Below are 23,180 nucleotides of genomic sequence, written 5' to 3'. Positions count from 1 at the left end.
TGGGGTTGAAATATCCTATGTATAATAATGTCTGCATGTTTGGTGTAAATAGACAGGAGAATCTATTTAGTATCTATTTCTCCTGCATGCTTTATAGGGCATGTCGAAAGCATACTGTAACATGTTAAAGTTTTTTTTTCCCCTCAAATATTTAAAAAAAATAATTTGCTGTCACTGATATCAAATAACTGATAGTATATATACTGATAGTTTTTCCAGCTACCATTCCACTGTCATTACGAGAGCGTCCACTAGAGGCAAATCACTGATGCCATGTGCTGTTTGTTTTTTTTACACACAAGATGGCACGCTGCAGGGAAAGCGCTATATTGTATTTACTATCTATAATTTATTAAATATATAATAATTTTTACCTTTAGTAAATTTTCATGATTCAGTACTGTTTTTTTTTTAATAATACTGGTAATCACAGGCCCATTTAATTTTCTTTTACAGACCAAACTGGCTCCCCAATAAATAACGGAAAAATTATGTGGCTCTCACAGAAAAGGTTTGAGGGCCTCTGAACTACTGCACCAGTAATAGGCTATTTACTGTATATGTCAGACCACGGAAAAACAAAACTTTTCATACTTGGAAAAAGGGCAGTACTCTGGTCTGCAGTACATCCTGTGTCTGAGGTTTGCATACTCTCGAAAGTTTGACACAATGAGGGTTCTACACCTGGCGCTTATTTTTCAGGGTGAGTAGTTTATTTCTTGGTTAAATATTTATTTTGACATAAGGATGCAAGAATGCATTTGGGGTCCTAGATTATCAAAAAGCATGCATATAAGGTGCATTTTATATATATATATATACTTTAAATCTTTTAAAAACATTTTAAGTGAAAGTCAAGGTGCAGCAGTACCCTTAGACCCGCTATTTCCTGCATCCTTGTTATGACAATTTAAAACATTGTATTGTTCATGCTTTGCATCCAGTGTTTTATAAATGTTTACCAATATATGGCATTATATATCAGAAATCGCAGCTATTTCTGGTTTTTATCATTGTATTTTTTACTTTTTGATCTGTAAATAGTAAAAAAAATTAAATACATAAACACATTTCAAACTCATTTTTCCCCAGTTCATGCCCAGCTGCAGTGTAAAAAAAGCACCATACACACCACAGTTGGAAAGGAGATTAATGTTTTCTGCCAATATGATTCAAAGAGTTTTTTATACAGTAAGAAGTACTGGTGCCTCGGGGAGTCCAGAAGCACCTGTGAGGTTTTGATGGATACTGACGGAATCACAACAGAACGGCTTAGAAAAAGAGCAGGGATATATGAAACAAGGTTTCGAACTTTTACCATTATTATGACAGGACTCCAGCTGGAGGACACTGGGATCTACTGGGCTGCGATTGACAAAATATATGCTGATCTCATGTTTAGGATAAATGTTGTGGTAACTGAAGGTAAGGCCTTTTTAAATGTGTGTAAAATATATAGTAAAGACATTTTAGTTTGTCATTGAGCAAAATTGGAAAATTGGACTATTTGAAAAAGAGCATTATATAAATTACAACATTATCATCATAGAGATTGAGCACCCTTATATAACCAAAATCACACAATCCTCATTTCATAACATCTCTGCAAAGATTCGAGTGTGAGATCCTAACGAAGCTTTGACAATTCTATTCCTTGGCTATCCAGGGGTCACCCCAATATTAAAATTATTTTAATATTTATTACATGCTAATTTCAAACATTAGGTTAAATATTGTGTGTTGTAAGTGCTGCATGCTGTTGTACCGCTAGTTTTGAAGCTATTAATTTGTCTGCGTGACCCTAACTTTAAGCCAACCCTAGGTTTGAGTGTTTTTTTGCAGCTGAAAACAAACTTTTGGTAGCGGCGGTCTGTAATGAGCTTTGCCGATTTTCATTTTTTTGCCACAATCTGTGTCATTGAAACATGTTTTACAATATCGGTTTGTAACGGCTTTTACATGCTATTGAGGAGCAAATACTGGTAAATAACAATTCAATAAAAAAAAATAACCGTGACCGTGTGTAAAATTAACAGTAAAGCAATACATGGTCAGGATATACAAGTTGTCAAGATATACAGTATTTAACTGCAAAATCCTTTAAACAATTCACAAATCCACCCTCTGATTTTTACTGTTTTTTGGACTGTAAATTTAATTATTTATACATCTTTTGATCAATTTTAGGGCTCTACCCAGGTTAAGTCTGGCTCTTACTCATTATGCTCTTTCACCATCAATGAAAAACAAAGACATGCATTGTTTCCCCTGCTTTTCTCTACTGCAACCCTTCTCTTTCTGAGGTAACCAATGAAGCTAGCAGGAAGTAGTAGCTGTGGTTAAAATGTTGAACCTCCGATCAGAAGGTTGTGATTTCAAAACCCAGCATCGCTCAACTCCCATTGCTGGGCCCATGAGCAAATTCTTACCCCTCAACTGCTCAGATGTATAAATAAAATCTGGATAAAGGGAGTTTGGTAAATGCCATAAATATTCTGTGACGTCCTGATTGATTAATACTTAATTGATTGCTGTACCAGTACTGTTATTGATGATGGAAAAACAAAAGATGAACCAAGGAACATGACGCAATAAAACACCTAGAAACAACAACCAAGATACACAGAAAACAATGAGGTGGTATCAAAAAGTTTCAGGATTAGCTCTGTTACCAAGAAAGTACTTTATTTATCTATGTACACTATCACATATGTTTGGTGTGGAAGTGAGATCATGTTGTTTCCGGTGAGAAACTCACGTGTGAGGAAAGCACTGTGACAGGGTGCGCACGTGGTCAGAAAAGCACCAGTTGCACAGAGAACGATGTCTTTTGGCACACTGACTTATAAAGTTTGGTGCTCCCTGTGACTGTGTGTGCAGCCCTGTGCTGCCATCTGTTGGATTACAAACTAGGCTTGAAACTTTTTGATACCACCTTGTACAAGTGCAAATTGTTGAAGAAACAGGTCGGCAAAGAATCATGTGATCAAGTTCGGTTGCATGCAGTGGATGATGGGTAACATCATGTGAAGGGAATCATTTGTCGGTATTGATGTACCACTATTTCTGAAATAAAAAGGTTTCACTCTTAACCTGGTCTGTATTTTAGAATCAGTGAGCAGACCCCAGGTGTGGTTAGAAGGCCTGCCCATGGTGACGTGCCAGGGACAGCCGGTTCTCCTGCAATGCCGGACTGAAAGAGGCACCAATGTGAAGTACAGTTGGTCCAGAGAGGCCCGACCTCAAGACGTTTTTTTACAAAGCTCTGCTGATCTTCACTTCCGCTGTGACTCTCTCACTGAGGATGCTCGATACACATGTTTGGCTCAGAATGCTGTGAGCAGAGAACAGAGTAAACCAATTTCCCTTCACCTTCTACATGCTGGACAGGAGAACTGCATTTATTTGCTCACGTCTGATGGTCAGTTATGCACTACTTATGAGTTATTGATTGTAAATAGCTTCCTGGTTTTACCTGTTTGCTAAATGACTCCTATCACAATTTACTCGTACCAAAACATGGTTAATGAAGGGTTATTATAAAAAGCTACCATTATATTTTCCGTTTCAGAGCTTGAAAGTTATGACTGCAGGACAACGACGGCATCACCAACAACAAGCATCAGCACTTTCTTAGAGGTTTCAACTTCAGGTGGAAAACAGTTAACTAACAATCAAACCCAGAGCTGTAAAGAAAACTCCTGTCATAGGTTTGAACACGATTTTACAAGCGAACTCTATACATATGCTCATAATTGTGGAATTGTTCATACTAAATTCCTTTGCATGCTTGCATTTTCAGGTCATGGTCAGGAGTCCCGCTCTGGTACGACATTGTTCGGTGGGTTTGTTTCGTTGCTATGGTTACGGTCTTTGTATTGTTGTGCTCATGCAGGAAGACCAGCAGAGTGGCTTGCTAAGAACACCGCAACCAACTTTGTTGCTGGAAGGAGTTATTTTAGTTTTACTATGTAGCGTAACCTTCGTTCCTTTTTATAGGCTTTTTTTTTTCCCAATTATATCTAAGTCTGGTTTACAATGTTGCTGCATGAAGACACATTTGTTTGTCAATATTTGAAGGAAATAAAAGAGCAATTAAAGTCCACTGAAAAAATATTTTACAGGTATGCATGCATAATGTATTTTACTGCTTTTGTAAATTTTGTACCAAAAAAAAAGCTTTTTATTTGACATTGAATTGGTGACAATGTATTTTTTATAGATTATAGTAAGAATGAGTGAAGAAGAGTATCAGACAAACGGTGCATGGGCAAAGATTGGCTTTATAAAAGCTTAAATCTGTCTAATTTTATGATTATATGATTATCTGGGTCTATATGAAAATAGTCTGTTGAACTATAATTTAATGCATTAATTCAAAAATACCTGCTAGTTTAAGTTATTACACTAGAGGGCAAACGAGAGCAACAGTCAGGTCTATATCTTAGCTACTGACAAAATGTACTACTGATATCTTTCTGCATTAAAACGTTAAACACGTGACGCTTGTAATAATCTGTTTAAGAGGTTTCACGGTCACAGGAGTGCATATTTACACTAAATGACTGTACTAATCACAATACTTATATTATTATTTTTATTTGTACATTTCTTTGCAAACTGCAATAAATGGACACACGCATTAGGACACCTGTGTTTTTCAACAATATGTGGTTCTTCCCCAAAATGTTCTCTCAAAGTTTGAGGCACACCACTGAACAAGGAGACCCAAACCTGTTCCAGCATGACAATGCACCATACACAAAGCCAACACTATGAAGATATGGTTTACATGGATTGAAAATGAAGGCCTTGAACTCTAGAGCTCTGACCTCAACCCTAGTGAACACCTTTGGGATGAATTGGATCGATGATTGCACCTCGGACCTTCTCTCCTTGACTACATCAGTACCTGACACCCACCCTCAATATTATAGGATAGTTTGTGTAGATTCTAGTCAAATGATCACAGTTTAGTTTATTTCCAGGGGATAACTAATGAATCGCAGTCCATTTATCTGGCTTGTAGGTGATATAAGATAAGATGAGATGAGATGAGATAAACCTTTATTCGTCCCACAGTGGGGGAATTTCTGTGTTACAACAGCAAAGAAGAGATGTGCAAATATATAGTAGAAACAATACAGAATATACAACACAATGTATAAATACAAAAGACGAAAAAGAGACAACTAATAATAGTTATGCTATCAAACATATTGCACATATGTAATATTGCACGTTTTTTAAATTATCGGTATTACACATATACTGCATGGTTCAATGGGAGCAGCTCTGATTGTAAAGTCTAATAGCAGCAGGGAGAAAAGACCGTCTGTATCGCATTACACATATACACATGTTGGGTGTTTTATTGGAAACACCTGTAAACCTGTTTGTTTATGTAATGATCAAACAGCCTTAGCAGCACAATGCATAAAATCATGTGGATTTATCATTGGCAAAAAGATTTAGTGTTCACATTATGGGAGGCATGAATGTGGGTGACAGGTGGACTGATTTGTGAATGTTTGAGACTCATTGAAACTTTGGTACACAGCAGAGCCTAGTGGATAATAACCAGTTGTCCACCTGCTTTTTGTTGTTTCACACTCTTCAGTGTAAACTATGGAAACTGGTGTGAATGAAAATCCCCAGAGATCAGCACTTACCAATGCCCCACTTCTTTCCAAAAAAACATGCCATATCAAGTCACAACTGCCCCCATTTAATTTTTGATGGAAATATTATCTGAAGCTTTTGACCTGCATTTGCATAAATGTATGCATTGTGTTGCTGCATGAATAAGTAGGTGATAGAATTTTTGGTTTCAGACAGAATCTAGGGGTCATTGTCTTATCTGTCTCTACTGCAGCTGCACCTGAACTGGTACCAGGGAATAGAACCATGCAAAGTAAGTGTTCTGATAGTAAAAACTCTTCTAGGTTTATTGAGACACACATAGACTTTTTATACAAAACAAAATATATAGAGCCGTGTATTTCTGAGGACTGAGGAGGAACTTTATATACACAAAAGCCGATCTGTTGTGTGTGTATATATGTATATATGTGTGAAAAAAGCTGTAACGTGAGAAAGCTTTCAATAAAGTTTTAAGAATGAATTACGTTTTAATAATTTAGTTTTATCAGTTAAAAAAAGGAAAGATGACCACCCGTTGGCTTTCAATTCTTACTCTGCACCCTTTATAAACTTGCACAAATTCAGGGATTTTGTCAGGTGTATGGTTCACCAATGATACCAAGCTGGGTGAGGAACAGCCAAACTCTGCTACTAAGGTCGGTCTTTGAAAGGCATGTTTGTGTCCCAGGTCATACACCATGGCAAGACTGAGCACAGCAAAAAGGCAAATATTTCACAGCAGACTAGGGTTTCAAGATGTGCTGTTTAAGCTATTTCGAAAAAGCGCAAAAAAAACGGGCAATGTTGGGGACGGTAGATGCAGTGGTCGGCCAAACAAACTTAATGCAGCAGATGAAAGACACATCATGCTTACTTCCCTTCATCATTAGAAGATAGGACTTAGGTACACCCATTTACTGTCAGGAAAAGTCTGGCCAGTAGTGGTCTTCATGGAAAAGTTGCTACCAAAAAGCCATACCTCTGACATGGAAACAAGGCTAAGCGTCTTAACTATGCAGGAAAACATAGAAATGGGGTGCAGAAAAATGGCAGCAGGTGCTCTGGACTGATGAGTCAAAATCTGAAATAATTGGCTGTAGTACAAAAACAAGTTGTTTGTAGAAGGACTGGAGATTGGTACAATTATGAGTGTCAGCAACAGTGAAGCATGGTGGAGGTTTCCTGCAGGTGTGAGAACTAATTTCTGCTTATGCAGTTTTTGGTCAATATTACTGGTGTCCTCAATAATGAGAAATACAAGCAGATACTTCATGCAATACCATCTGAAAGGCCCCAGATGTTATCACAAAGACCCCAAACTTGTCAGCCAATGTCATGAAGAACCATCTTCAGCATATAGATAGTCGGATTCAAACCGCTATCTCTGGCCAATACGTTTGTGGGGTTTGATCATTTTGTACATTCCAAACATAACATAACTCAGTGAATGTGCATACTGTTGTATTTACTTTTCCCCTTGTGCTGCAAGTCATAGTTTAAAATGTACGGAAGCGCATTGCATTCACAAAAAAAAAATTATTCACAGCCAGGATCTCATAATTATGACTTAGTATCTCATAATTATCGATCCTTATCTCATAATTATGACTTGTATCTCATAATTATCGATCCTTATCTCATAATTATGACTTGTATCTCATAATTATCGATCCTTATCTCATAATTATGACTTGTATCTCATAATTATCGATCCTTATCTCATAATTATGACTTAGTATATCATAATTATCGATCCTTATCTCATAATTATGACTTAATATATCATAATTATCGATTCTTATCTCATAATTATGACTTGTATCTCATAATTATCGATCCTTATCTCATAATTATGACTTGTATCTCATAATTATCGATCCTTATCTCATAATTATGACTTGTATCTCATAATTATCGATCCTTATCTCATAATTATGACTTAGTATGTCATAATTATCGATCCTTATCTCATAATTATCACTTAATATATCATAATTATCGATTCTTATCTCATAATTATGACTTGTATCTCATAATTATCGATCCTTATCTCATAATTATGACTTAGTATATCATAATTATCGATCCTTATCTCATAATTATGACTTAATATATCTAATAATTATGAGATAAGTTTGTGGGGCAGTCTGTGGCAGGGGAGCGTTTTAGCGCATAACACCGGATCTGACGTTACTACATTTTTTGCTCGGAAGCGCCTCATTGCGCAACAATGGAGACGTAGAAGCTCTTATATGGTTATTATTTATATAATTATTTATATAATATATAATTTATATATTATTTATATAATTATGAGATCCTGGCTGTTTTTTTTTTTTTTTTTTTTTTTTGTGAATGCAATGCGCTTCCGTTAAAATGCAATCAAAGTTGAGCAACGATAACACGACTCATGAAAAGCTGACCAATCAGCGGTCTCGTATTCACTTTTTTTTTTTTTTACCTTTTTTTTTTTTTTTTTACCTTTAACCAACCAATCACAGGCTGCCTACTGCGACTTGACGCAAAATCGGAAGTAAACACTGTGGGAGCCCAAGGAGTGTTTCTTGGTATGCGAAGCCATTAAACGTAAGTTCACGTTTTTTTTTTTTTTTTTTTTTTTTTTATAAAGACATTTCTATATGTGTGTATGCTTTTTGTGTTAAAATGTCACTTTAGATCCGGACTTGACTCTGGTCTAAGCGTTTAATTAATGTTTGCAAACATTTTATTATTGAGCCTATTGTACATATAGTTTACGGTCGAAACAGAAATCGTTAATGTTTTTTGGGAATTATTATAAATAAAATGGTTCTTTCTGGATTTCTTGAAATCTTAAAAATTAGGAAGGATAAAGCAGAATTTCACAGTAAAATGTTGGCGGAAACGTGACGCTAGCTCTTTTGTCCCGCCCTACAAGTACTCTGATTGGTTCACTTATCAATACGTGGGCTGTGATTGGTTCGCTATACATAGGTGTTCTAGGATATTGCTTGTACCGATTATGTATTTAAAAATTTTTTAAGTTTCTCTTAATTTCTCTCTCTCTCTCTCTCTCTCTCTCTCTCTCTCTCTCTCTCTCTCTCTCTCTCTCTCTCTCTCAAATGTTTACAAAGAAAATTTGAAAGTAAAATGAATTTAGTTGAGAATTAAATAAAGAAAAATTTTGAAATGTAGTGTTTTAAAGCAAGATACAGTTTAAACAGATATTTACAAAGAAAAACAAGCAGAATATACAATAAAGGAAGGGAATAAAGTGATATGAGTTTATCTACATGTATTTGAGACATCAGATCAAGGCCGATTGAGTCTCTCGCTCTCTTTCTCTCTCCTTTTTTGTTATTTATTAGACGGATTACTCCCACAATATTAAGCTTTCTGTACAGTCATGGCTCTTTGGCTATCTATTGAAACTCTATATAATTAAACATAACAGCATTTTTTTTTTCCATATTAGTAAATATAAGCCCCCTTAAATACTTTATTATCTTCATTCATGAGGGGGAATATCAAGGATTCAAATTTACTGATTTGACAAATCTAAAAGATCTCAGACAAAACTGGTCTGAGTTTGTGTCATGCGGTTATTGTTCAAATTCTAAAGATAGCCTCTTAAAAGAAGGTCAGAGTTCTTCCTCAAATTTTTGCTTATGTTGCTTTTTTCATTGTTCAGTTTTTCACACAAGACGGCAGCAATATTTCCAACCATTAGCAGAACTGAGTGCATTTGTAGACTTCCTGACCAAAAAAAAGGTAACACTATTTTGTAGGACAAACTTTTCTTTGCTTGGGACCTGCATTTATCACGGAATCATTTCGATAACTTATGCAATGGCACATTTATTAATGTCTTGCATTAATATCTCATTAAGATCTTTATATTGATGATGGCAGAGCCAGAATACAGTATAAAGTCTTCTACAGCACATCTCATAGATTCTCAATAGGGTTAAGGTTTGGACCAATTCATATGTAAAAAAAAAAAAAAAATCATGTCATGCTCCCTATCATGTCATTGCTTTAGAGTCTTTATGATGCTGTTATTTCCAGTCAGCCTCGCTGATGGTTTTTTTTTTTTTTTTTTTTTATTTATTTTTATTATTTTTTTGAAGTGGTACCACATTTGTTCCCTTCAGCAAGATATTGATCCCTCTGTTCCCACGTTTACAGGATATGTCTTCATGTATTTATCATGTTGTTTTTTATTTTTATTTTAAGAAATGAGAAGGAACGGACTGCATCAGTAAAATGTGCTTGTTGCAGCTGAAACATATTCATCAATACAGGAATTGTCCAATGGAAAGCTCAAAGGTTTACTTCAGTTTAAATCCAGGCGGTGACTTGTTTTGGCTATGCGGCATGTAATGAAAGAAAGAAGTGGAATTGGGGAGAATGTGGTGCACAGAATGGTGGGAAAACCAACAAAAAGCCCATCCTGTGAGCAGAGGTTGAAAGACCAATTGATGAGGGAAATAGGTAGGAAGTGGAAAAAAAATAGTCTTCGTCTATTCACCATTGTCAACGTCTTAATGCTCATAGGAATCATCGCAACATTCGATGCCCTCATCGAATGTTATTTCATTGTACAATCGCCTGCCATTTTCTTAAATCTTCGCAAGAATACTGTAAAAACAGACACTTCCCATAAAGGAAAAAATGGAAAGTCCACATTGATTTGCATAATATAAAAAATCCCCCGCAATGCTGCTTGATTTACTCACACGTGCCACACACATCATGTTAGTGTTAATACTGTGAATGGAAAGGTGTCCTGGTCTCCTAAAGTGGTTCAGATGACGTGGAACAAAACTCTTCAGAATACGTCTCACAGATTCAGACCTTTTGTGATAATTTTTAAATTTTTATTGTAATACATGGTACATTTACTTGAGCTCTTGTTTAAAGTAACAAGCGTAGGGTAAAGCTTTAGGGGGATTTTCTTAATAATGTAATACACAATGATTGTTGAGCTAATAATAATGTATGATGTAATGCAGACGTGCCTTTCCGCTTGGCAACCTATTAATTATTTAACTATAATGAAATTCTCTGGAAAAATGCCCACACCCTGCGTGACTGAAACGGGAAGTGGTCGACTCAAAAGTTTGGCATGTGGTTAAATATTAACATATTTATTTTAAATGAATGTACAAATATTTTTTAAAGGAAGTGGATTCTGTAGTCAACTTAATCCTAAGACTGTTACTGAAATAAATGACTACTATATAAATAAACTTTGCAATAAGCATTAAAAGCATTTAACAGAAAATACAACACAATGTTGGGAAGCTATTTTTAAACCCAAATCTTATTCACAATAGAACATAGGAAACATATCAAATGTTTAAAATGAGGAAATGAGATCATTTTGAATATGATGGCTGCAACATGTCTTAAAGTTGGAACAGGCCAATGTTTACCACTGTGTTGCATCCCCGCAACAGTCCTTCTAGCATCCGAGGAGACCAATTGCTGAAGTTTTGGGCGAGAACTGTCCTATTTGTGCCTGATACAGGATCGTAGCTGTTTAACGGTCTTGGGTCTTCTTTGTCGTATTTTTCCATAGGCACTAATGCACTCCAATTCGCATCATAGGTTTTTGAAATAATCTCGCTAAAAAGTCAAATGGTCCCTTTTCTCTTCAGTCCAGAGAATGTAGAATCCCGGGTTTCTAAAACGAAATTCAAACTTTCGACCAGTTTGACCACCGAAACACTTTTTGTTTCAGTGCATTTCAGTACGCACACACTCCTCGACACAACATGGAAAATAGCAATCATAGTAGTCTGGTTTTCCTTACATTTTTAGCTGGAACATGTCATGTGGGTGTATCCACTGTCTGTTTGTTATTTCAGTAGGAGTGTTTGTCACGCCTTTGGGGCGGAGAGGCTTCTGTAGTTTTGTAGGGTAGTTTCCAGTCCATCATAGAATCAATTGATAGACTGTGTTAATATGTCATGAATGGTCAGGTTGATACCTAATCGTGACTGAATGATTGTGGTCAAGACCAGGAGGAAGTGAGATACAGAAGTAGAAGTTCATTGTTTTTTTTTGTTTTTGTTTTTTTTTCTTTTCCATCAAGAGGACGCAGGAGATAACGGTGAGAGATTTAACTTGCGTTGATTATCATTAGAATGAAAAGTAAGATGACGCTTATGGTTTGATGTAGGGTTTTTATATATATATCTCATACTGTATCATACTTATATAAAAACCACACTATATAGACCCTTATTCAGTTATATGTACATAATACTACACCTTCTGTATAACCTCATCTATCTATCTATCTATCTATCTATCTATCTATCTATCTATCTATCTATCTATCTATCTATCTATCTATCTATCTATAATTGTATCTTTTTTTCAGTCACTTTAGTAACAGTTGAAAAAACATATATACAGTATATTAATAATGGTGACCTTTTTCAAGTAATGTTTGTTGATAGTCACTCATTTAACCCAGGATCCGTGTTGACGGTTTGTTTCTTTGTTTGTATTTTTTTTTAAGACATTTTTCCTTCACTTTAAAATGAAGTTATCCTACTTTTCGCTTATCACGTTTCAGAAAACAACGGCGCTTTGAAGTTAATACGTAAATTGTATTACTGCTTCGAGATCACGAATTCTCACGAGAGTTTGGGTGGAGTAAACTCATTAAAAAGTTATAAAGCCCAAGACAGGGCTGTACACACACACAAGCCTTCTGTAACATTGCAATGCAAAAACAGTCGATATATTTCTCACAGATCAGTAATTCACATGCTTAAGAGTTTGAACAAATAACTGGAAAGAAGTGTGGAACATGATTGTAAAGCAATGAACTGAAAGTTGTAGAAAATCCAGTCCTAACGGCTTGTGTGTGTTTAATAAAGCTTATTTTGTAGACACTCTATGGGTCACCTTGGGCAGAACTTAATAAATATAAACTTTGACGTCATTTCAAGGTTAGTGTAACAGCTTTCTGGACCCCGTCAAGCGTAATAATATTTCATTAATGACTGTGAATGAAATTAAATTCCACCATAAATAAAGAAATAAAAAATTGATCCTACCAAACCCAAAGAAGCCAAAAAAGTCCTGAAATAGTTACAAAAACCGGAATGCCATTGTGATCAAAGATTGCTGGATTAAAGGAAGCAGAGACATTAGTTTTTATCTACAGTTTTATGTCTAGGCTGTTATCTCCCAAAACACTCAAGCAAAACAATACTGGACGACCTACAGTTTTAGCTTGTTTTCGTCTCTCAGAAACGATCTAACAGTATTTGAAGATATTGTTCTTTTTGTCTTTACTGGCCTTTATCAAAGACTGTTCGTGTTTCCTGTGATTTTCAAAGGACTGTCTTTAAAAAAAAACAATCTTTTCCTTTTTTTTAATATGGTTATAAAAAGCTTTTATAAACTCATTCCGACTATGGATGGAAAGATGCCACATTTTTCTAGATGTTTGGTCAAGGATCCACCTACTGAAATTGAGAACTTTACAAACATCTAACTTCAATAATGGTTACAAAAACAGATGAATTGCTAAGATAATTGCTGATGTTTTCCCTTCTTCTTTCCGAATGAGATTATATTTACCTAGTCTCTGCTAAGGACCAGACGATTTTTATTATGTGCTGATCCTGTTTGCATAGAATGCAAACAGGATGTTTTTTTTTTTTTTTTTTTTTTTTTTTTTCTTCTTCTTCTTTTTTTTTTCTTCACACAGCTCTGTTTTTATTTTATTTATTTTTTTTTATCTCTAAATCATCTCTATCAACCCCTTTCTTGTAAAAACCAGCATCACACGTACGCTATGTACAATTCTATGTTCTCTGAAGTCATTGGTGTTGTCTGTACTTGACATTTTTTAATTAACCTCTTTTTTCTTTTTTTTTTACTATTTAAATGTAGCTGTGCAACAAAGAGATTTTTTTTCCCCCATTATAAATGGCTTCTATTGCAAAATGTACCTTTTTAATGGACATTTTTAAAACTAGTATTTTCTACTTGTTTTTGTTGCATTGCAATCATCTTTTCATTAAAAGTTAATAATTATGAAGTGAAGTCCGTTCCCTGGTGGTCTAGTGGTTAGGATGCGGCGCTCTCACCGCTGTAGCCCGGGTTCGATCCCCGGTCAGTGAACCAACCCCAGCCACTCTTTGTGCCGGTCCCAAGCCCGGATAAATGGGGAGGGTTGCGTTAGGAAGGACATCCAGTGTTAGAAAATGTGCCAAATCAAACATGCGGAGGATCTGCTGTGGCGACTCCTAATAGGAGAAGCCGAAAGAAAGTTTAATTATGAAGTGAGGTCCGAGAGCACTTTCATTATTTCTGAGTTGAAATGATTATTCCTAAAAGTCCTTTTTCTGAGGACACCATGAGGTGTTTTTCACATTGATACAGGAAATTCATTGTAGAATTTTGTTAAAATCAGGATAATTAGGAATGATTTACTTAGGTAATGATGCCAATGAATGTCTATCCCAAGTAAAGTGGTTGGAGATTCATATACAGATTGTTAGGCTCTGTAATATTTATGACAATTTCAGTCTGGTGTAAGAAAAAAATGAGGACAACGATGATCATAATGAAGTTGTTTATAACAGAGTAGCAGTGACAAAATACATGAAGTACTTTTGTACTGCACAGATATTTTGTATTGTTCTTCCTTTTGAAGTGTAGATGGGATAAGTGTAGGAAATGAGTAAAGGAAACACACGGCTGGGTGATCCCACTATCGAGCCGGAGGTCAGCAGGTGGTAGTCACTGGTGTTTACGCCTTCGCTGGTGCCAGCCCAGCAGCAGGACAGGTTTGGGAATTGTTTAAATGATATTCATGGTCTCATACACCTTTATTTGTCACATATACATTACAGCACAATGAAATTCTTCCTTCGCATATCCCGGCTTGCTCAGAAGCTGCGGTCAGAGTGCAGGGTCAGCCATGATATGGCGCCACTGGAGCACAGAGGGTTGAGGGCCTTGCTCAAGGGCCCAAGAGTGACAGCTTGGCGATACCAGGGCTTGAACCCCCGACCTTCCGATCAGTAACCCAGAGCCTAAACCACTGAGCTACCACTCCCCTTTGGTGGCTTGCTGCCTCTCCCAGACTGATTACATTAACTTTTGTGAAATTTAAGCCGTTTTGCAGATGAGCTTAATTTGATATAGCGTGGGGTGTTGGTTCTGGTTTGAAGCAGACTGTAAATTCTTACACTGGCATGGTTGTTGTTAAATATACAAAAACGAAATAATCAATGAACAAACGGATGAATAAATGTATTCAGAAAGACTTTACTCTGTAGTATTTAGCATTGTTATACTAAAATGAAAGGTGCTTCTCTATTTTTTGTGGTGCTTTTCAAAAGGATTTATGCCTATGTAGTATCTATATAAAGAATTCCCCTTCCTAATTCTCCTCCATCTTCTTCTTCTGCCTCTTCTTCTTTCTCCTTACTTGCTAATATTATCTTGTAATTATTTACTCTCTTAGGTGCTTCTATATTCATCTAGGACGGAGGAGCACAGAGTGAGTAAATCTGTGTTTAAACTTTACAGCTGAAGATGTCTCACTACATGATCATCTTCTGTTCTCTTCTCCTGACTGCTGTAGATGTCCGAGGTGAGATCTCCTCTTTATTCTCAGCTTATTGAAGATTTGCTGTTTGGTGTCTTTTAATGCTTCCTATTTGGCATCATCGAGGATATTTGGATGTGGAATCGGTAATATGTCTGATTTTGTTTTCTCTGCTCAGCCCAATGTGACAGACCTTCTGTTGGAGAAAACCGGGTTTTGGCTGATGATGTAGACCAACAATCATTTTCTGATGGATCCGTTTTAAAGTTTAAATGTGCCACCGGTTATGTGACGTTATCAGGTTCCAAGTCGATCACCTGTACCGGAAACCAATGGAGCGATCTCGAACTTCAGTGTAAAAGTAGCGTACCTGCAAACATTTTTTTGCTTGAATATGTCCGTATGTTTAGATATACGATGAGTCTTTTCATTCAGCATTCATTTTGCTGGAAATTATTTTAGATTACATTTTGAAAGAATGATTTGAGTCGTTGATATGAGATTTACTTGAAAAAACTTTTCTTTTCGATTTCAAATATGATTGTTGCTCAAACGCAGAATGCAGTCTACAAACACATATTTATTTTAACATCACATAAATCGCATCAAAGCACAATTGTTGGTTATTTAAAAGTTATATATTTTATTTCTTTTTTTTTCTTTCCAGAAAGATCCTGTGGTAATCCTGGCGAAATTAAAAATGGTAGGTATCAGTTTCCACCCGAAGGTGGAATTCTGTTTGGCGCCACCATCACAGCAACGTGTAATGATGGGTAAATATGTTTCTCTATAGTTGATTCTACACGCATTTGTACACGTGTGAATGAACTGACTAAATATTCAGAGTATGTTATGTATACATACTATCCTGAACTAGCTATTTTTTCTTCACCCAATTATTTTGGTTTCTTTTTCTCAAATTGTATTATTATTGTGCTTAAACTTTGGAAAAACTAGGAACATGCATTTTAAAACAAATGTCTATTTGCAGTTTTAAGCTTGTTGGCTATGCAAAAAGAAATTGCTTAGCAAGCGGGTGGGATGGGAGAGCTCCTGGATGTGAAGGTAATGCCACTATAATATAAATATATTATTATTTTGCTTTTATTTATTTATTTATTTTTGTTGTTGTTGTTGATTCTTTTTTTTCATTTCTATAATATTAGTTTGACCTTTTCAAGTACATGCTTGTAAATTCTGTTATGGAGCAACAATACTCATTTCTTCTAATCTCTAATGATATGGTGACATGGATATGTGATATTGTGATAATCTTTACAATAACCTAGAAGTGCAATTGTGCATGCCTTCCTACTGATTTGAACTTTGAGTGCTTTAACTTTATTGAAGCACTTTTTGAATAAGAGTCTCAGCATTGCACATCTTGCACTCTTTCAGGCAAGAAAGCGGCTTCCATCTCGCCATTCTAACCCTTTGTCCAGTCATGGTGAAGAATATGCAATACTGTTCTCACATTGCATTGTGTAATCAGTATTGTCACATATTTCTGCAGTACCTTTTTTTTATTTCCATTGTATTTTAGACAGTTTAGGCAGATATTATTAGTATGCATGGTATTGGTATTTAATCAAATCCATTAATTTATTAATTCATTCATTCACTACCCTTGTACACTATATTGCCAGAAGTTTGCAGACACCTGGTCATATGTGCTTATATTATGTGCCCAATTTTCCCTTATAATTCCCTCCACTCGTCTGTGGAGATGTTTCCATTAGATTTTGAAGTGTGCTTGTGGACATTTGTGTTCATCAGCCATACGGGTGTTATGAAAGTCAGGTACTGATGTAGGTGAGGTGAAGAGGCCTGGGGTGCTGTCAGCGTTCCAATTCATCCCATATGTGTTCAGTGGCTTCGAGATCTTTTGCTCCAAACCATATCTGCATGAAGCTCGCACTGCGCACAGGGGCATTGCCATGCAGGAACCGATTTGGGTTTTCTAGTTCAGATGGACGCAAAATTTTATTATAGCGCATCCAGAGACGTCCTATACAATTGAGTGCCTCCAAGTTTGTGGTAAAAGTTTGGAGAAGAACCACAAAGGAAATGTCAGGTGTCAAAATACTTGTTCATATTGCGTACTTTCTCATTTTTTTCCCTGTGTATTTCCCTCTGAGAAAAAATAGTGATCTATCTTGAGAAAGCCATGCTGAAAAAATAGTTATTGTGAAACTGTTTATGTGCTGTTAATGGATTTTTTTTTTTTCTTTTCTAAAAATAATCATAATAATAATTAATATAATAGTTGTCATTGTTGTTATATCTTTTATTTTTATTTGTTTAAAATAAATTTTTTTGATTTATTATAATAATAATAATAATAATAATAATAATAATAATTTTTTGTTGTTTGTTGTTACTAATATATATACACAATATGGTATTTGACATTTTCTTTTTCTCGGTACACTGTAGAGTTTACCACATTTATATTTTTATAAATAATATTTACCCTTGGTAAATAAAGAATATCAAATTTTTTTGCTGTGATTTATTTCTTATTTTTTCTTCTTGCAGTGGTGAAATGTCTACCGCCCCCCAGTATAAAAAGTGGAATGTTTGAACCAATGAAAGACTTCTATGAATATAACGACGTAGTCACATACTATTGTGACAGTGGTGTTGATCTTATTGGAACTTCAAAATTATCCTGTTCTTACGATGAAACTTTTCAGCCTGCTCCTCCTCGGTGTACAGGCGAGTTTTCCTCGAAACAACATATTCAAAATAAGAACAAAAATCCTGTTTATATTTTATGTTCATTACTGTGATTTCATTAGATCATTTGATATATTTGTATGTTTTCAGCACAAATGGGTACAGGGAATGAAACAATCATGTAAATTTCTTTTTGTACAGCTGTGCTCTGTGATAGACCAGATATCACACATGCAGTTAGAATTGAAGGAAAGTCACCACCTTATAAATATGGCAACTATGTTCGTTACAAGTGTGACAAAGGCTATAAAATGGAAGGGTCTAATTTTATAGTCTGTAAAGAAAATGGATGGGATCCTTCACTTCCTCAGTGCACTGGTAATAGTTAATTTTTTTTATTTATAATATAATATTTTATATTAACAGCTGAGAAACCTTGCATAGCCCCATGTCTTTTTTGTCTCATTTATTATCTAATGGTCTAAGATAAGCTGTTTTTCCTCCTGAACAGTTTTCTACTTTCACCGTCTTAATGTGTTAAAATGTCAAATGAAAGAGTTGATAATCATCTGATCATTAGAATTAAGTGTGTCAGCACTAGGGAACTTGACAGAGTGTTGATTGTTTCTTATATGCAAGGTGTGAAATTGGCAAAGGTTTAAGTAAAGCCAGTAGACTATAGGACATGCAGGAGATGCAGTGTAATGTTAACTTAATTAACTGTGTGTGTTTGTGTGGGTTTGGTGTCCCATCCAATAGCCTTTGAATGAATAATGACTGTAATTCCAAGATTTTCTTATAGAATTAAACAATAGCATCATTGTGAAAGCACACTGTGGAGCATAAGGAGAATTGACTGAATTCTTAGTTGTTGTTTCTAATTCAGACTTTTCCCCTATTAAGCCCTCAAAATCTCACAAAAATGCAGACTGGACGTAGGTTTACAAAATATTTTATATTTGTAGGTATTATGTGAGTTTAAAGGTCTAAATATTAGGAACCATTAATAAAAAATATTAAATGGAGGCTAGAGGATGAAGGAGCTCAGCCAAATGGTCAGAAGTTTGGCCTGATTGTGAACTTTTTTGTGCATATGTCAAAATGTGGTTCTTTTTTTTTTTATCCAGCAATCATCTGTGATTCACTATTAATTTCAAATTCGGTTATTGATGGAAGCCCACCTTACACATACAACTCCGTGATCAAAATCAAGTGTAATAAAGGCTACAAATTGGAGGGGTCTGAGTCCCTGACCTGTGGGAATGATGGATGGATTCCAGCTCTCCCACTGTGTATACGTAAGTTGTTGGGGTTTTTTTCACTATTAAAGTGATATTCAAATTTATTCACTTTTAGTTGTATAGTGCCTTCAACAGTAGGCACTGTCCTAAAGCAGCTTTACAGAGATAAAGAAGTTACAAAGGTGGAATCTATAAGTTTAGTGTGTATAAGTTTCTTCCTTATATCCCTAATGAGCAAGCCAATGGTGACTGTATTTCCTCTCACCTTTTTATATGCTAGGCTTTACTGAAAAAAAGTCCTTCTTCCATTTGATGGAATGTTCCAATTTGTATCTGGACTGGCGTTTGATTCAGCGGTTACTGGTTTCGTCTTATTGAGCAAAAAATAGTAATGTTGAAAAATAAGTCTTGTGTATACTGCCCATGTAGTAGCTCACTCTTTAACTTTAGTAAAACAATGGAAATAATTTTTTGTCTCTGGCTATTGATTTGTTCTACAAAATCTTTGGAGAATTTCCCACTATTTTTACACTCCGTTGATTCGGTACATTTAATGCTTCATATATTGATTCGCAAAGGTGTGAACTAATAAAGGTTACATATTGAATTTCACTCTAGTTTATTTAGTATTCTGATAAACTGGTAAATAAATGTCAGTAGTTTAGTAAATCCACAATAATAGCACATGAGTAATGTTATAGGAATTTTTTTCTTGCTTGAGTGCAGTGTAACAGGTTCTCAGAAATTCTCACAGAAGCCTGCCATATATTAAAGACTATACCTTTGAAGTAAATAACAAAAATGTATGTAATAATTCTTATTAGGATTAGATTATAGCTATTTTCTAAAAAAAATACAGTACTTGCACAAGATGTACAACTGGGATCATTTTGAATTTTGATATAATTTATTACTGTTGGATTTTTTCTAGCATTGACTTGTGATGCACCCAGCATTACAGATGCGTACATAGTTGGAGGAAAGGCAGCATCCTATACATATGCCATGTCAATCCATGTCAAGTGTTCTAAAGGCTATACAATGACTGGGTCTGACACTCTCACCTGTGATGAAAATGGATGGAATCCACCTCCGCCGAAGTGCAGTAAGATTAATCACCATCGTTCAATGTTTTTATTGAACCCTATAGCCACTACAGTTTATACCCTTTTGGAAATGTTCAAAAACCCAAAGAGAAGAAATATTATAATGAATATAAAATATCATATCATATATACTCAAAAATGTCACTGCAAATATCAGTTACTTTATGTAAATTTGCCATTTATTCTTTCTCAGTTGTGACCTGTGTACCACCTCTTAAAATTTACAAGGGACAGTTCACCCCAGTAAAGAGCGTCTATGAATATGGACAGTCGGTCACATATTCCTGTGAGGAAAGATTTTATGTTCAAGGTGCTGCAACAGTATTATGTACTGAATATGGAACTTTTCAACATCCCCCTCAGTGTAAGGAGGGTAAGTATTTGAGCACATTTTCCATCTTGATTCTATTCATCTTTATACAAGCCTATTTTCAAAATGAAAAATAAATAAATAAAAACAGACTGCAATGATTTGTAAATCTTATAAATACATATCTTATTTACAATACAACATAGAAAAATCTGAGGAAATGCACTACTTTAACCTGTTAGCCTTCACCACAGCTTTTGGGACTCGCAGCTGAAATTTGCCCTACCTAACTTTAAATGTTAACAGTTCCTGATTAAAAGTGAGCTACATACACTTTTTAAATATCTTTAAAAAAAATAAACTTTGAGCTTTACTGTCCATTATTCAAAGTTGATATTGTTAAAGTTATAGATGATGAAGTTCCACGAATATACATTTCCTTCATGGAACATTTTTTTTCTTCTGCATATACAAATACATAAAATCAGTCCTGGAGCAATCTAGAAAAGTACAGGGTAAAAGCCACATGTCTCATGAGTTTATATTTTAAATTGAATGAAGATATCATGAAAAATGAGATTCCTACAAATATTTATCTGAGACTATGTCTGGTTCGCCCCTCCCCACCCCAGATTTTCAATCCACCTGCAGACCTCCAAGTCGGTGTTGTTTCTCCGCCCCAAAAATATTTTCCTCATTGCTGCATTGTTGGAATCTCAGATAAAACATCCTATTTGACTGTTCTTTATTTTCTTTGTTTTCTTTGGGGGTTTTTTTGTAAACAAAGTCCAGTTAGCACGAGCTGGAAACAGCTGTTTGTGCAGAGCTGTTTGAGAGCTGCATCCTGTACGTGCTCCTCTCTTTGACCACTAAGAGTTTCTAAAGAGTAATCAAACTAAGATTCGCCCACGTGGGGTATAAAATCCTCCCATATACAAAACATATACAAACATTACACCAGGCACGGCGCTAAAGGCTAAGAGGATATATAATATAAATATTTAAAATATATCATATTCTAAAAAAAAATATCTGTAAATATCAGCTACTGTAGGTAAATTTGCAATTTTTTCATCCTCAGTTGTGACCTGTGTACCACCTCCTAAAATTAACAATGGGCAGTTTACCCCAGTAAAGAGCTACTATGAATATGGACAAACAGTCACATATTCATGTGAGGATGAAAAATTTAGCATTGAAGGTGCTGCAACAATATCATGTACTAAAGATGGAACTTTTCAGACTGCCCCTCAGTGTAAGGAGAAGGGTAAGTATTTGAGAACATTTTCCATTGATTCTATTTATCTTGACACAACCCTAATTCCAAAAATGTAAAAATAAATAGAAAACAGACCGCAATGATTTTGTAAATCTTATAAACACATTTTATTTAATACAACATAGAAAACATGTCGCATGTTAAATCTAAAGAAATGTCTTACTTTAAAGAAAAAAAATTGTCATTTTGAATTCGGTGGCTGCAACAAATCTTAAAGTTTGGACCTCAGCAACTAAAGGCTGTAACTATTTTACTTACATGAAACAGCTGGAAGAACATTTGGCAACCAATTAGGTTAGTTGGCAACTTAGGGGGATGTAACGATATCAAAATCTTGAGGTATGATTATATCTAAAAAAAAAAAAAAAAAAAAAAAAAAAAAAAAAAGAAAAGTGCCATTAGTGTTTATTAAACAATGATTGAGCATTACAATAATGTACAAATTAAGCAAGTCCTATTATTTTTTTCTAACATTCTCCATACTAACAGCTCTGAGTAGCTCTCAAAGTCCACCCGTCTGTGGTGAGCGAGATGCACCCTGCTTGTTGAAGTGTGGCCGTGATTGGAGGTTGACAGATTGATCAGGCAGTTGATTTGTGCCAATTTTTTTATTAATCAAGATCAGTTGATTGTGCTGCAAATTAGGCCGATTACAAGGCAGGCGCATCTGACACTTTCTGCAGTTGCACGAGAGATCATAACACTCCCATACCAGCAGGTGGCAGTCGTCTGTATCCGAACAAGGAAACTGAAAAAGCCACAAATGTAGAATAAAACAAGCAGCATTTACACCTGCCGCACCCATTACTAACGGGTTCATGAAGCTTTTTTTAATCATGTCTGCTAAGTTGCAAAAACAAGTGCAAGAATGACAAGCATGTTCCTTTTTTTTTTTTTTTTTTTTTTTTTTTACTCGTGTGCTCATTCGCTAAGCTAATTAACCTATCGGAGTTCTCTTTCCCGTCGACGAGCTTCGCTGCTGATTCAACATTCAGAATTAGCCGAAAAACAGTTGAACCCTGTCGCAAACTTATGAGTTTTGTTGCAGCCATCAAACAAAATTTTGAAAACAGAACAGAAAACCTTTCTTTTGTTTTTTGCTTTACAAGAAATGTTTCCTCAGTAAACATTAAACATTAAACTAAACATTTGATATATTTTCTATGTTCTATTATGAAGAATATGTGGGTTTATGATACTTGCAAATCATTGCAATATTTTATTTAATTCTCTTTTTTTTTTTTTTTTTTTTTTTTTTACATTTTCCCCAACTTTTTTGGAATTGCGTTTGTGATATCTTGATTTCCAGCTTAGACTGACTTTTTTTATTTTTCACTACAATAATGTGTGTTGAGTC

At 35.2% G+C, this 23,180-nt stretch overlaps 2 protein-coding genes across 2 annotated transcripts; both read left to right on the top strand.

The window, feature by feature from the left end:
* Positions 1 to 463: 463 nt before the first annotated feature.
* On the top strand, positions 464 to 4,681 carry LOC310742070 (uncharacterized protein). The gene is made up of 5 exons (XM_083570643.1): positions 464 to 703; positions 1,093 to 1,425; positions 3,110 to 3,421; positions 3,572 to 3,710; positions 3,803 to 4,681. Exons 1-5 carry the CDS (start codon positions 670 to 672, stop codon positions 3,918 to 3,920), a joined length of 936 nt encoding a protein of 311 aa, XP_083426769.1. The 5' UTR covers positions 464 to 669; the 3' UTR covers positions 3,921 to 4,681.
* A 3,447-nt stretch (positions 4,682 to 8,128) lies between these two features.
* Positions 8,129 to 21,844, top strand: LOC310715028 (C4b-binding protein-like). The gene is made up of 10 exons (XM_083521174.1): positions 8,129 to 8,229; positions 15,125 to 15,253; positions 15,387 to 15,569; positions 15,876 to 15,981; positions 16,200 to 16,273; positions 17,747 to 17,926; positions 18,089 to 18,265; positions 18,919 to 19,185; positions 20,060 to 20,607; positions 21,626 to 21,844. Exons 2-9 carry the CDS (start codon positions 15,196 to 15,198, stop codon positions 20,431 to 20,433), a joined length of 1,419 nt encoding a protein of 472 aa, XP_083377300.1. The 5' UTR covers positions 8,129 to 8,229; positions 15,125 to 15,195; the 3' UTR covers positions 20,434 to 20,607; positions 21,626 to 21,844.
* Positions 21,845 to 23,180: the final 1,336 nt, after the last annotated feature.

Source organism: Silurus aristotelis, assembly GCF_946808225.1.
Source record: "Silurus aristotelis genome assembly, chromosome: 19".
Classification (NCBI taxonomy): Eukaryota; Metazoa; Chordata; class Actinopteri; order Siluriformes; family Siluridae; genus Silurus; species Silurus aristotelis.
Note: the sequence above shows the minus strand (reverse complement) of the source record. Positions and strands in the feature narration are given on the sequence as shown.